Source organism: Diabrotica virgifera, chromosome 2 (assembly GCF_917563875.1).
Source record: "Diabrotica virgifera virgifera chromosome 2, PGI_DIABVI_V3a".
Taxonomy (NCBI): domain Eukaryota; kingdom Metazoa; phylum Arthropoda; class Insecta; order Coleoptera; family Chrysomelidae; genus Diabrotica; species Diabrotica virgifera.
This window is the reverse complement of record NC_065444.1, coordinates 94,254,418-94,270,681: the sequence shown is the minus strand read 5'-3', so window position 1 is coordinate 94,270,681 and position 16,264 is coordinate 94,254,418. Positions and strand designations below refer to the sequence as shown.

Below are 16,264 nucleotides of genomic sequence, written 5' to 3'. Positions count from 1 at the left end.
ACCCTTTCAAAGTCACCACTTTTTGCGACTGAGTATTTTAAAAGGATTTGGTATTAATAGTCTTATAGACCTTGTAAAAATCTACAAAATTATTTTTTAACAAACTTTCTAAGATAAAAATTTAAAAGGTTACGGTTAAAAAATCAATATATTTTTTTCAAAAAAAAAAAAAAAAGAAATCTAATTGGAAGCATAATAATGTAAGGTAGCTTCGCTTTTAGTCATTGGCCTTATTAATTCTTCTTTATTTATGTATTATTAATAGATTTTAAAAGTTTGACTGGTTTAGAATGATTAGTTTTTAAAAAACTAGAGTTAAAAGCGAATAACGACTTTTTGTAGTTTGGTAAAAAATGCCATTTTCTTCAAAATAGAAAGATTAGCAGCAGATATGCGAAAAAATGTTTTTATACGAAATTGTTGGTTATTTAATTCCCAAGAAATTGGTTTGAAAAAATTTTTTCTACGGCAAAAATTGAGTGAATGGTAAATGAGTATATTACGAAAAAAATTGATTTTTTTTATATAAAACTAACATTTTCGATAGCGAATAAATCGAAAAGTATTAATTTTATCAGAAAAATGTATAGAACATTTTTTGCTTAGAATGAATGTTTTCATCAACTTTCGCAGTCAAAATATAATAAAAAATTTCCACCCCTAAGATGGGGTGGCAACCGACCCCATGGTAAAAGCGCCTTTCGGCATCATATAGATTTTAATCCTTGAACTATCCACTACTTATTCTCAAATTTTCAAGCAAATCGATCCATTCTGTAAAAATTGCGAGGTGAAATGCTTCGGTTCCTGGACTACTAAACTTTGATATTAAATTTGATACCACCTGTATTGGTACAACAAACATTTAATTTGCATGTATTGAAATATTATTTGATTGGACCAGTATAATAGTGTATAGTATGCAATTAATATTGATTGGCAGTAAAAATTACGTCTAAATTAGTTTGCCATCTATCGGTAACCTGGTAAACTTTAGTTGATCTCAACTTAGCGAAATCTCTATTGAAACTGTTGAATTAATCCTCTTTTAGACTATGTTTTCCGATTGATTTCGTGTTCAAAATCGCTTCTCACTATTAAGTAATAATACACAGGTTGAAGCGATGTCGAACTTAAACAACGGAGAGCTTTTTTTATTATATACAGGGTGTATATAACAAAAAGGCAGGTCATAAATTAAATCACATATTCTGGGACCAAAAATAGTTCGATTAAACCTAACTTACCTTAGTAGAAATGTGCACATAAAAAAAGTTACAGCCCTTTAAAGTTGTATAATTTCCAAAGTTTTCACTGAATTCCTTCACTCAACCGTTCTCTCCAGCTCTTTATGTCTTGCCAGTCCCCTTCCTGTAGATTTCTTCTCTTCATTGCTTCGTCCACTTCATCTCTGAAGGATCGGATCTTCGGGGTCTGCCTCTCTTCCTTTTTCCTATCAGGCTCCACTCTATTATTCGGTTTATCCAACGATTTTGGGCTGCTCTTTTGACATGTCCGTACCAGGTTAATATACTCTGCTCGACGTAGTCTATTATGTCTGAGTTCACTCCCATTCTTATCTTAATCGCTGTGATATTTATTCTATCTATCCTTGTTACTCTGCAGCTTCTGCTTAGGATTTCCATCTCTGTTGCTCTTATTTTACTTTTGGTTTTATATTGTCCAATTTTCACACCCATAAGTGAGGATATTTCTTGTCATGGTATTATATTATATTCTTCTTTTTGTTTTTATGCTAATGTTATTATCCCACAGTACCGGGTTTCAATTTTCGTATGCAGTCTCTTGTTTGTTCTAGTCCATTTTTTATATCTTTCTCAGTTGTTCTTTTGTTTGATATTATAACACCTAAATACTTGTACTTATCTGTTCCTCTGATTTGTTTACCTTCGTCTATTTCCAGTTGTTTTATTTCTGTATTCTCCGTTCTTAGGTAATCAGTTTTTTTAGGTTTATTTCCATCCCATTTGTAGGCTTTGTATATTCCTGTTCCAGTTTCCTCATCATAAAACTGAGGTCATCTTCGTCTTATGCGGTCACTATTTGGTCGTCAGCAAAACTTAGGGTATATTATATGGATATTCGTTCCTTATTGGTTGAGCTATTCCTTCGCACTTTCTTTTTCATGGTTTCAGGTTTTTTCCAGGAATATATTGAACTGGGGAGGGGATGTGGAGCAGCCCTGTAGTAGTCCCTTTGTCGTCTTAAATGGACTGCATATTCTATTTGTATCCTAACATTGTATTGTAACATATCCTTAAAAGTTACAAAATGAAAATAAATTTTTTTCCAATATATCGAAAACTATTAGAGATTTTTATTGAAAATGGACATGTGACATCCTTATGGTAGGAAAATCTAAAAAAAATAAAAGTGAAATTTGTGCACCTCATAAAAATTTTATGGGGGCTTTGTTCCATTAAACCCCCCAAATATTTGTGTACTTTACAATTAATTTATTATTGTGGTACCATCTGTTAAACAAAATATTTTTAAAACTTTTTTCTCTTAGTACTTTTTCGATAATCCAGTTTTATCGAGATGCGGCTTCTTTTGTAATATGTTTACATACAAATTTTATAGGGGTTTTGTTCCCTTAAACCCTCCAAATGTTTGTGTACGTCCCAATTAAATTATTATTGTGGTATCATTAGTTAAACACAGTTTTTTTAAAACTTTTTGCCTCCTAGTATTTTTTCGATTAGCCATTTTTTATTGAGTTGCGGCTTCTTTTTTAATATGTTTCAAAACATACCTAAAAATGTAAAAAATTAAAAATAAATTTTCATATTACTATCTTCCAGGTATAATCTTACTTAACCATGTAAAGATATGTGCTGGATTTTACAAATGTTCAAAATATCCCGATAAAAACTGGCTTAACGGAAAAAGTTCTAAGAGACAAAGAAGTTTTAAACATATTTTGTTTAACTATTGGTACCACAGTAATAAATGCATTGGAACGTACACAAATATTGGGGGGGGGGGGTGTTGGTTTAAGGGAACAAAGCTCCATAAATTTTTTTTATGGGGTGCACAAATTTCACTTTTATTTTTTTAAGATGTTCCTGCGATAAGAATGCCACATGTCCAGTTTCAATAAAAAAAATCTCTAATAGTTTTCGATATATTGGAAAAAATCGATTTTCATTTTGTAACTTTTTTACAAAGGGCTGTAACTTTTTTTATGTACAAATTTGTACTAAGATAAAAGTTAGGTTCAATCTAACCATTTTTGGTCTCAGAATATGTGATTTAGTTTATGACCTGCCTTTTTGTTACACCCTGTAAATTTACGGATAAATCAGACATTCGCTTGAAAGAAATGCTCTGAGAAATATAAGCTTTGTATTTTTGTATGTAGTGTAGATTATAGGTCCTGCTGCATTATGCTTTTGCTTATACTAAACTTCCATAAGCTTCTGTTCTCCCAATTATTGGATGTTCGAGATTGCTTCTCCATGATTGAAGGAAGCTACGTGTACGTCCTCATCCGATGTCAAGGATTTACTAAATCAGCAAATAGCAAAAGCAAAAGTATGCGACTGCGATTATACAAACATATGGTACATACACATTATGTTATTCTGTTATACACATTAAGATTGCGGCAGTTTATTCAATAGAAACGTTTACGGATTTTGGTCGTTGTCAAACTACTTGCAGTTTCTGCTCTCCTAATGGTTAGGTGTTCAAATTTGTTTCTCGCTGGATGAAAAGGAGCATTGTTAGGAAAAAAATAATCAGCAGCTACCCTTTATTATGAATCCATTTTACTTTATTGCATGAAAGTTTTGTTTGTCTTTTGTTTTCAGATTTTTTTGTTATACACAGAGTCATGACACATATTTCGAGGGGAAGCATCATATTATTAAATATGTAATATATTTCAGCATGCTTAGCTTATGACATCTTCACTTTCTACTCTTGATGTATCTTTACTCTATATTTGGTACCGAGACAGAGCAAATGGCAAATACTCTGATGAAAGATCCATTCATAAGGATGTTTTAATTGACACGTTTCTTTCAGAATCTGGCAGCATTTATTGGAACTCACCAGGACTGATAATGTTACTGTTATCATCACAACTCATTATGTTGATGAATGCCGCGATGTGGATACGGTAAGTGTAATTTATTCAAATTATTCTATTGGTAGGGGAGCAAAGTATGCTAAATGTGCAGTAACTCGAGCGTTATTGGGACCTATTGGGTTGTGTAGAGTAGGTCCTAAAACCAAAAAAAGTTAAGTACAGTTTTCCATTTTAGTGGGCGCTTGCCATTTTTTTATTTAGTTTTCCATTTCCAATAATCGTTTTTTCCGATTCTAACGCCATCTATCCATAATTCGAAAAAATGTTTCGAACAAAAGTTACTTATTTTTACGTAAGGAATCCAAATCTGCAATAAAAAATGGGGGCTCCTATTTAAGATTTTAAAGTAACCCCCTACCCCACCTCCGTGGGGGGTCGAGTTTGGTGCCATTCGATAGATTTTTCAAAAATATTGAATAAGTGTATTTTACAGTTTTTCGATCTGATGTTTATTTCGCGAAATATCGCGGGATTCGTATTTAAAATATTAAATTTACCCCCCACTTCTCTTCGTGGGAAGTCGTGTTTGGTATCATTCGATAGATTTTTAAAAAATATTGAGCAAATATTGTTTAGTTTTTCGATCTGTCATTCATTTCGCGAAATATTCGCTTTTTTCTTGTGAACATTTGGGACCCACCCATTTCCTTACGCCCGGCTCAAATCGTGAGATTTTTGAAATATACACTCTTTGGCATGTACTTAACTTACCTTATCCTAATCTGACAATTTCGAGTTTTTTAAGGATTGATTTTTTTTTCGGGCCCCCCTTAACGAACTCCCCTGTGTTAAGAGCCAATATATGGTAGAGGTACATCTTCAGGGTACCAGGTTTCTCCCCATATGCTAATCTGACGCGCTCGAGTAACTGCAAAAATCCCCGCTTGGGCTCCCCTACCATATAGAGCTTTGTGGACGAATAGATTAAATTTACCCATCTACATTTACCAATTATGTACTGCATTTCATGTAGTCTTCAGTTGCTGAACTATTTCCCTCCTATTTTTTTTTATATAAAGCCCTACTAGTCCAAGCGGGTAGTCTGAATATTTAATCTGAATGGGTATTTAAGGAAACGCAGTGCCGGTTTAACCTAACTTTGGGCCCTAGGCGCTGGAGGTTTAGGGGCCCCCTTCATTGCTATTCATTGTCAGTTTTTTAACAAGAAAACACATGCATTAGTAACTGTAAAGGTTTATTGTAAAATCCATAAAATATTTTTTTAAACAAGCAAGAAGAATAGCAAACGTAAAAAATAATCCAAAAAATACATTTAAAATCATAAATAAAAAAGAGAAAGTTCTACAATACAACACATGACAAGCAAAAAAACATAATGACAAAAATTAGATCACTTTTTTTCTTGACTTGGCATTCGCAAACTGCCATATTAGTTCAGAGAAATAAGATTTTTCTCGTGACATATCCCCCTCCAGGCCGAAACCAAATTTTTTGAGTAGTATGGACATTTATATTAATAACCTTTATGTTTCCTGCAGCCGATTTTGATGATATGCATAGTTATAAACAAATGAAGATTCAGAAACGGTAAATTTTCGCTTTTTTCGTCTATAACCAAAAAGTTAAGCATTTTAAACAAATTTGAGAGTAAGAAACTCATAAATCGTCTAAAAAATTTCAATATGGCGGTCGCTGAATATGTCTATCCTTATTGGTTGCTTATAAAATTGCAAAATAAATCATAAATTTTGAGTTTTTTAAATATTCATAACTTATGTAAAAATTAACTTAGAACACTAAGGGCCGGTTGTTCGAACGCTAATCAAAAATGGAATCAACTGATCATTATCAAATATTTAATTACTGTCACCACTGTCAATGTCATCTTTGTTTTTGTTGCTGAAAACATAATTGATTACAATTATGAGATTTATTAATTAATTATGTTAATAATATTGTTATGTTAATTAATAAATAATAATTAATTAATCAATCAATTATGTTAATTATCATAATAATAATTAACATAACATAACCTGTGGGAGTTTTTTGTCAGTTCTTCTATCAGGCGCGGCCCCCTGCGAATGGGGGATGCTTTCTGGGTATTCGTAGCGCCAATACCCAGAGAGTAGCAGGGATACTTGCCGTGGAACAAAAACTGACACCTGGCAGTAGGTATAAAATGCACACCCATGAGAATGGAGATAAATAATTTATGTTTAGGATCGCTGCCTGGGGATCGCCAGGGCACGTCTGGAGCCGGCGCTGGACGTGACAGCATGCGGGACGTCGGTGGCAGGGTGTTGAGGAGGCGGGCCCCTGTCATACAATCAGCTACAGCCCAACCACAACCACAAGCGAGCCAAACAACAACAAGAGCTCCACCCGCCGAAGGTGCTGCGCTGGATCATCAGCCGGCGCTCACTCAAGCGGGACGACCGAGGCAGCGCATGAAATGGACTGTATCCATTAATGAAAACATTTTGCGCTTCTACTACAAGGTGACAAACCTCGGTCAAGAAACAATCGGCTACCGACAACAGCTGCATGCCGAATTTTGCAGGACGTACCCAGATATTCAAGTATCGGAGCAACGAGTATCAGACCAATACCGGGTAATTATAAGAAACAACCTTATCCCAGAGACTAGACGCAATATCATACGAAGCGAAGTCGAACGGGAGATTCATAACGATGTTGTAATTGAAGATCAAGTCCCCAATGAAGTTCAGGAGCAGATTCCTGAGCTTGCCATACAAGAAACTCAACCTGACAAAACAGAGCAGGAAAACAACGAGCTACATGATAACCTAGTAAGCGAAATGGCACGTGCTGTACAAGAGTTTAATGGAATTAGCAGACCACCGCTACCACGAATAAACTCTTGTAAGAGACTAGGTGTGCTGTTACAAATTGTGAACACTGAAGTCCTACCCAATTATGTCGTAGAAGCCCACACATTAGAGTATCTGCACATGCTAATCTACTGTGCAGCAACAGCAATTGCTAATGTAATGGGCATTAAGATCAGAACACGACGGGGTACTAATAATGGAAGGACTGGTAGCAGAACTGCACCCTGGGAAAAAATACTGCTCGGAAAGATTGAATTGCTGCGTAGGGATATTGGTCAAGTCACAGAATATATACGAGGTGTAAGAAGTACAAGAGTCATCAGGAGAGCTGAAGAAATAATACAGAATACTTCAAGACACTCAAGATACGATCCAGAAAACAACACAGCCCAACAGTGCCTGGATACATTAAAACAAAGACTCTCAGTTTATTCAGGACGACTAAGAAGGTACAAAGTGAGTAACAACCGAAAATCCGACAATGCCCTTTTTGAGACTGCTGAGAAGGCGTTCTATCGAAAACTCAATTCCACCGTAGAAAATCTCGATAAGTCTTACCCAAGCCAAGAAGAAATTCATGAGTTTTGGGGAAATCAACTTTCCACACCAGCTGCTCTTAACAACAATGCTGGATGGATAGAAGATACAGCACAGAACTGCCAACACTACACTACTACTCTCTACGAACCCTTCACCACTGAAGAAGTCTCAAATATCATCAAAGAGCTTCATAACTGGAAATCTCCTGGACCAGACGGAGTTCAAAACTTTTGGCTCAAGAAGTTTTGGAGTGCTCATGAATGCTTATCAACACTAATTAATCATGTTATTTCTAATCCGCAGGATATACCATCATTCCTAACTCAGGGAACCACTTATTTAATACCGAAGGATCAAAATAACACCCAAGATCCAGCAAAATACCGCCCAATTACTTGCCTTCCAACTTTGTATAAATTGGTCACATCCTGTGTAGCCCGGCGTATCTACCAACACTGTGCTCTGAACAATATCATAGAGCCTCAACAGAAAGGATGCGCTAAGGGTTCCATGGGTTGCAAAGAACAACTTATCATCGACTCAGTCATTTCTAATATAGTGACCTTTTTACAACATATAATGACAGAGTGGAAAACTAGAATTCACCTTCAAATACCTGGTGAAAGTAACATCGAAACTGAAAATATTGTAATCAGCCGGGGCCTGTTTCAAGGAGATTCGTTGAGTCCTCTGTGGTTCTGTCTAGCTATGAACCCACTATCTCAGCTATTGAACTCCACATATGCAGGTTTTAGCATCAAAAATAACAACAATGTGATGGCGAAGCTTAATCATTTATTGTACATGGATGATTTGAAATTAATGGCTTCCACTCGAAACCAACTCGACGAGATGCTAAAAACTGTAGAAACTTTTTCTAATGATATTAGTATGCACTTCGGACTAGATAAGTGCCGTATTTTAAATATAGTCAGAGGAAAAGTACAGCCCGGAGGATTCGATATGCAAAATGGCCAGAACATCGAGGCCATGGGTGAAAGCGATATGTATAAATATCTTGGAGTAAAGCAAGCGCGGAAAATTGACCATAAACAAATGAAAACAGAGATAACTACTGAGTTTATACGAAGGGTAAAACAGCTGCTTCGCTCACACCTTAACAGTAGAAATTTGTTTAAGGCACTAAACACCTACGCATGTTCCGCGCTTAGCTACTCATTTGGTATTGTTAAGTGGACAAAAACAGATATAGAAGCTCTTCAGCGAAAAGTACGAACACACCTCACAAAGGCACAAAAACACCATCCTAAAAGTGCAGTAGAAAGAACAACATTACCACGGAATCTAGGAGGATGAGGACTTATGGATATAGGTGAGCAATTAGATAAACAAATTGCTAATTTAAGAACTTATTTTCAGATGCAGGCTGAGACATCTACACTACATCGCGCTATCTGCGCAGTAGATGACACAACACCGATCAAACTGAGGGAACCAGAAATGCGCATAAACCACCTTACTAAGGACGAAAAAGTGCGCGCCTGGATGGGTAAACCTCTGCACGGGCGACATCCCAATGAGGTCAGCCAAGATTATGTCGACAATATAGCGTCGAACTACTGGTTGACATCAGGAAAGATGTTCCCTGAGACGGAGGGTTCATTACTGGCCATTCAGGATCAGGTTATACCAACCAGAAATTACCTGAAATATATCATCAAAGACCCTCAGGTTCAGAACGACAGATGCCGATATGGATGTCAAGCCCAAGAAACCATCCAACATCTTACAGGGGGCTGCCAGGCATTTGCTGCAACTGAATACAAGGAACGGCATGACGCAGTGGGAAAAATCCTTCATCAAGAGATAGCTATCAAGCTGGGACTTCTCCAAACAGACCATCTCCCGTATTATCAATACGTCCCTGAGAGTATGCTTGAGGATGGCAACTACAAGCTATACTGGGACCGCACTGTGCTCACAGACCAAACAGTGGCACATAATAGACCAGATCTCGTACTAGTTAATAAATTAACAAGACAAACAACACTAATTGATGTGGCGATACCTAACAACAATAATCTACGTAGTAAATTTACTGAAAAGATCGCCAAGTACAGAGGAGATCTAGAAATTCAAATACGAAGGCAATGGAGAATGCAAAGTACCCAGACGATACCGATTATTATGTCTACTACTGGAGTCATTCCGAAGACCCTCCTCGAAAGCATAAAAAAGCTGGGTCTGAATGAACATGTTTATAAGACCATGCAGAAAGCTGTACTACTCGCGACGGCCAGATGCGTACGAAAATTTCTGGGAGATACACCTGGATTCCAAGTCACCTAGGGCTCGATAACACGGAAAGAGTCCCACCAGAGCTCAATCCTTTTGATACCGTAGGTATCTGGGATGAGTCAATTTTCCCCTTAGAGGGAGTGTGAGCCGTATGGCTAAATCTGATAATAATTAACATAACTGATTACAATTAACTGATTGACGTACGAATGAGGGGTGTTGTTATTTGATGGTTGTTAATGGGACTTAATTGTAATCAACTTCTTGATTAGTGTTCGAACAACCGGCCCTTAGTGTATTTTTTGCAACACTATAAGTCAGAAAATTATGAGGTTACAGTAAGACTTCTGACAGTTTATGGAAAAAGAACATTTATCTTCTTCTTCTTCATGTGCCATCTCCTCTAAGAAGGTTGGCAACCATCACGGCAATTCGCACTTTCGATACCGCTGCTCTAAAGAGATCAGCAGAAGTGCAATTAAACCAAGCTCTCAAATTGTTTAACCAGGAGATGCGTCTTCTTCCGCGACTCCTTCTACCCTGTATTCTTCCTTGCATTATCAATTGTAACAAGTTATAACGCTCGCCCCTCATAACATGTCCCAGATATTGCAGTTTTCTGACTTTAATTGTATTTAAAACCTCTTTATCTTTTCCCATTCTTCTCAACACAACATTTATACTATTGACTTAATTAAAAAAAATGACAAAAAGTAATTTTAAACAGTGTAAAATTATTTTGCAAAAACACGTCGATTTTTTGCTTACTTATAAACAATTAGAGAATAACTTTTTAACCGTTACCCGTAAAAAAATTATTTTTTCATTTTTGGAAAGACTGAATTTTTATACACATTTAGAAAGAAAAACAATTGTCCTCGGACAATTAGGGACGAAGTTAGCCCCCCCTTTTTTTAATTCACATGTTTTTGCAAAATAATTTTGCAGAACTTAGAATTATTTTTTGTCATTTTTTTTTAATTAGATTAATAGCATAAATCTTCTTCTTTCATAAACTATCCAAAGTATTAATGTAACTTCATAATTTTCTGACTTATAGCGTTACAAAAAAATTAATTTGGGATAAACAAATTAAATATCTTTTAAACTATTTAACCAATTGCTTTGAAATTTACGGTATGATTTAATTAACATCATATGATTTAATTAACATCAGAGGTCTCAGCTCTCCGTGTAAGTTAATTTTTACATTATAGATGTCCATACTACTCAAAAAATTTGGTTTCGGCCTGGAGGGGGTTGTGTCATCAACAGGATATTTTTTTCCTTATTTCTCTGAACTATATAATATTATCACAATTCAGTTTCTCCAGTTCTTCATTGTCTATATACAATAGTGATAATGCGTCTAAGTTTTCTTGGCCCAAATTTGACCTTAAATAGGTTTTTATTCTTTTTAAAGCCGAAAAAGACCGCTCGCCTGACGCATTAGAAATTGGTATCATCAAATAAATTTGCAGTAAAGTTAAAATAGTGGAAAAAGTTCTTTTTACATCCTGGAAGAATCAAATAAATTGTATAATGTTTATTCAAATTTTAGCATAACGTTACAAAATGGGTTATTTCATTATGCAGGTTCTCTTTGGTTTCATCAACATCGTTTTTATGTTTCTCGGATAAAGTTTTAATTGACGTCTTGACTTCTCCTTTATCTCTAGATTAAAAAAGCATCTAAAAGCTGATGTTACATCCTTGTAACATTCAATTTGCGATTCTGAAAACAGCGACTAATTTTCTAGACTTTAGATTTTCTGCGACAGCGATTTTTTGGCGCTGCGACTACAAATCGCAAGTGGAGTGCTAGCCTTAGAGGCCACTGTATAATGCCAAATTGCAATTTTTGTAATCGCTTTACTTTTGAATATTTGAAAAAGTGTGTACCTATTGTTTGGGTATTGGCATTTTCGAGAATATTCTATTCTTTATCTATAAATTAGATTTATGTATATCTATTTTTGTCTTTCGTTTAACTATTTTAAAAGTACTTATTTTATTCCTATTTTAAAACAACTTATTTTAAAGCCGAATAGTGAGATAAATTATTATTTAAGCCCCACAATTCAAAATGAAATTATTAGAAACTAAAAAAACTCCGCTGGTACGATTATTTTGGATACAATTCGAGACATGGCCATTGATTAATACCTTACACACTTTTTACCCACTACCTGGGTAGTTTTTAATCAATGACGTGGCGAAATCTGACAACTTTCTGTAGTTTTTGGAAAAGGGCCCCGCCACAAACACTGACACGGGGCCCCTCTGGGGCTAGGCTACGGCACTGTGTACCTATAGGCGTGAAGAGATGTAACAATAGAAAAAAGGCGTTTGCAGTGTATTGACGTATCTGCGTATGAGATTTTTTTCGGAGAATATGTAAATTATTTAGCGACTTTTTTTTATAATTAATAGGAACGGGCCCCTTCGGGGCCCGGACCACTGGGCGCCCGCCCCAAGCGCCCAGTGAATAAACCGGCACTGTTTAGACGGTTGTGCGAAGGGAGTATTAATAAATGGTGAATGGTTAAATAACATAAGATATGCAGATGACACCATAGTTTTTGCCGATAATCTGAATGATTTACAGATATTAACAAATCGTATAACAGAAGTCAGCAACAGATACGGACGAGCTCTAAACATAAAGAAGACCAAATTTATGACAATTAGTAAAAAACCAATACCAAACGCTCAACTTACAATCAACCAACAGAATATCTAAAGAGTTGAGCAATATACATATCTGGGCACGAATTTAAATAGCCAATGGGACCAGCGAATAATAAAAGCGAAAGCAGCATACGTTAAAAGAGACCCATTTTCAACAGTCGAGACATATCATTAAAAACAAAATACCGTCTGTTGAAATGCTACATATTCACAGTTCTGCTCTACGGAATGGAAGCTTGGACACTAACTGTTGCATCTATGAATCGGCTCGAAGCTTTCGAAATGTGGTGTTATAGGCGCATCTTACGTATATCCTGGGTTGACCGAATTACTAATGTTGAAGTCATGCGTAGAATGGGGAAAGAGTGTGAAATTCTCATAACCATCAAAACAAAAAAATTAGAATATCTAGGACATGTAATGATAAATCAAGAACGTTACGGCCTTCTCCAACCGATTCTCCAAGGGAAGGTAAATGGTAAAGAGGACCGGGAAGAAGACGCATTTCCTGGTTTCAAAATTTACGAAAGTGGTATAACACGACTACCACTGAATTGTTCTGCGGTTCGGTAAAATTCAAGATAGCCATGATGATCGATAACATCCGGAACGGATAGGCACTTTAAGAAGAAGAAGAAGAAGTCCAAGCGGGATCTCTTTTGAATTGGACAATTTCCGTAGGGGCAGTGCCGGCGATAACGGGCCTGCAAGGGATGCTCTGCAGGCGGGCGCATCTGTTTGGGCGGCGCCAAACCTTTTGCAGGCGAGCGCCGTATATCCTAGCACCGGGAGTGCGTAGGAGTCTATTTTTTTACTCGAATCACTTTAGGAAGTGCTTTCTATCAATAATCATGATATGCGCCAGTTGCAAACCTTGTGCTTAATTTTTTATTTAACAGCATCTTGCGCCCATATTTTGGCGTTTAACTCGAGAGATATTATTCCTACAAAAAAACTTGTCGCCCAGTAAATGACGGTTTTGGAGTGTAACTTTCAGGGGCAACTTCGAGTTGGATGAAAATTTGGATTTAGGTTCTACTTACCCTCCACTTCAAAGTTGAATTTGTACCGTTGGTTGTTTTTACTTGAGGGGTGACAGTCCTTCTTGGGGGTGAAAAAACGCGTGTTTAAAATAAGCCCGGAAATGGATAAAGTGACTCATTATAAGCAACTTTCGTTCTATAGAGTTTTTATGTAAGTCAATACTTTTTCAGTTATTTGCGACTGAAAATGTTTATTTTTCGACAAAAAAACTACGTTTTCAGACGGTTTTTCGCAAATAACAAAAAGTAAATAAAAAAAAAATAAGTTATCAATCGAAGTAGCACAGAAAACCACAATAAATATCGTTCCCATACCATCAGATTGACAACAGGTGGAACACTTTCTATGGTTACGTTACAACCTCCCGAGATTTTCAAAAATTATAAATCATACAGGATGCCGAGGAAATTAGGATGAGGGAATTTTTTGAATAATTCACATCCCATCTGCTCAGCGTGGTAAAAGTTCCAACAAGAAAGATTCCTTAGTACTCAACAAAAGAGTAAATTAATTAAAAATGTATAAGCATTTTCAATTTCTTTGCAACACGAAAATGCAGCAGCTGCATAATACTCTGGTTAAATCAGAGAGTGCAGGAAGAGTCTATACCGGTTTCGGAGGTTTTTTCCTCCTTATCAGTAGTCCCATATCCTCTTCTCTCCGATTTCCCCAGGTACCATGCTTTGGACCTTTCCGAATTGCAAAGAACGAAATGCCGCGGATGAACTAGAGCCATCTACCGAAAAACAAAATAAGTTATCAATCGAAGTGGCACAGAAAACGACAATAAATATCATTTCCATACCATTAGATTGACAACAGGTGGAATACTTTCTTTAGTTACAACCAATGACATTATTATTGAAAAATCCAAATGATGGATAAAAATCAGTAAGGATATGGCCTTTGGCTACCTATGACCCCCCACAAGGCACGTGGGTTGCTTAATTGACAATAAGTCTTCACATTCAGAATGGTATATAAATAGAGTATAAACTGTATTAAGTGTTCAAAGCATTTCCGATTGATGTCAGAACGAGACTGTCAATGTAGAGTATGGTTTTGTGAATTGATATATAATGTTACACTAGCCATCACTTTGAACCACTAACCACAAAAACCTTCCGAATTGATGGCTAGTATAACAGATCAATTCACAAGACCTTACGCAATATTGACAGTCTCGTTCTGACATCAATCGGAAATGCTCTGAACACTCAATCCAGTTGATACTCACCATCCTTAATGTGAAGACATATTGTCAATTGAGCAACCCACGTGCCTTGTGGGAGGTCAAAGGAAGCCAAAGGCCATATCTTTATTGATTTTTACACTTATGAATAATAATGTCATTGTAACACATTTTGTTAACATGTAAAGGATTTTTACCCATATATTTTTGGTGACCCAGCATGTGATTTTACCTGTAAGTACAACCAAACTTTGCTTTTACCTTGGTCAACATTTCAATTTTTTAACATTTGTTTTCAATAAAACGGTTATACTTATTTTATGAAACAGCACTGATGATAATCTACTTAGATCGAAAACATTCTGTGACAGATGTGGCCCTTTGAGGTTTTTTTTTTAAATAAATATATCTTTTATAAAAGATTTTTCAATATTTTTTTTACAGATTATCGCGTGCTGTAAATAAGTACAGTTTTTTACATATTTAACATTTGAAATATTTATTTTTAATATCTTAAAAATAATTAAAATTTTTAAAATTGTTTCTGTTAAAAATTAAATTTATTGAAATAATAGTTATTAAGGTACCAAGGGAATAAAGATAATAACGATTGAGGTTTATACGTTGACCGAAAGCGTTATTACCTATAATACCCGTGGTGCCTTTAACGTTTAATGTCCGACTAAATTCTTCTTTATATGCAAAAAATTTGAATTAATTAGTTTTCAAATAAGTAGATTTAACAGCAATAATCGTGACGTAATTGTGGTAACCATAGTTTTACTTAGGTTTTTATTTGTCAACTTGACAGTATTTAACTAGTTATTTAAATTTAACTTTCAACAGCGTTATTTTTCAAAATAATGCCATAGGGCATTATATCATATTTAACTGACTTTGAAATCATGTCATTATTTGTCAAATAATATACCAGTCGGACATTAAAGTGGTTATTATTATTGATTATTGTTATTGCAGTGTTTTTATTGTATGTATTAAATAGTCTGGGCTGATTATCGGAGAATAGGCCATTTTTGGGAAAAGTTATTTACCAGCAATTTTATTACTGGAATCGAATTATAAGATCCTATATATTAATAATATAGGTATGGAAAGTCCGCAGATAGTGTGTTACTTTTTTTATAAACAAAATGACGCCCGAAAATCGTGTTTTTTTTCAATTATTGGTCTATAACTCCGAAGATTTTAACTTTACAACAAAAACACCCAAATAAAAATTCACCCCAATTAAATTCTGTATAGAGATGTGTTTTTCCCGATCTGCTCCAACAAAAATTTTTCTCGGAAAATGCGGGTTTTCCCAACAAAATATTTAATTTTCAAATAAAGTTTTAGATAAGTAATTATCTACCAATAATTAAATAATTTGGTTACTTAAAAGCCTTCTTTGTTTAAATTATAGTTCCAGAAGCTGGTGAAAATTGAACGAATATTTTAGCAACAATTCAATTGTTAATTAATAATTTACGGTAACAATAATAACCAAAATAATTATGATACACTAATCAAACTTTGAAATATTATAAAGATGAGATGCCTATTTAACATTTTGTCGACAAAATATAAATTTTTTATTTTTTTGCA

At 35.3% G+C, this 16,264-nt stretch overlaps 2 protein-coding genes across 5 annotated transcripts in view; both read left to right on the top strand.

Annotated features, from left to right (window-relative positions):
• LOC114349497 (ABC transporter G family member 20-like) overlaps positions 1-16,264 on the top strand; it is a 636,826-nt gene that overhangs the window by 84,663 nt on the left and 535,899 nt on the right. The window lies entirely within an intron of this gene.
• LOC114330391 (ABC transporter G family member 23) overlaps positions 1-16,264 on the top strand; it is a 436,441-nt gene that overhangs the window by 334,428 nt on the left and 85,749 nt on the right. For all 4 annotated transcript variants that reach the window (XM_050643873.1, XM_050643872.1, XM_050643874.1 and 1 more), the window contains exon 6: positions 4,054-4,147. In XM_050643873.1, the coding sequence (XP_050499830.1) occupies positions 4,054-4,147 (94 nt within the window). The remainder of the gene's footprint in view (positions 1-4,053; positions 4,148-16,264) is intronic.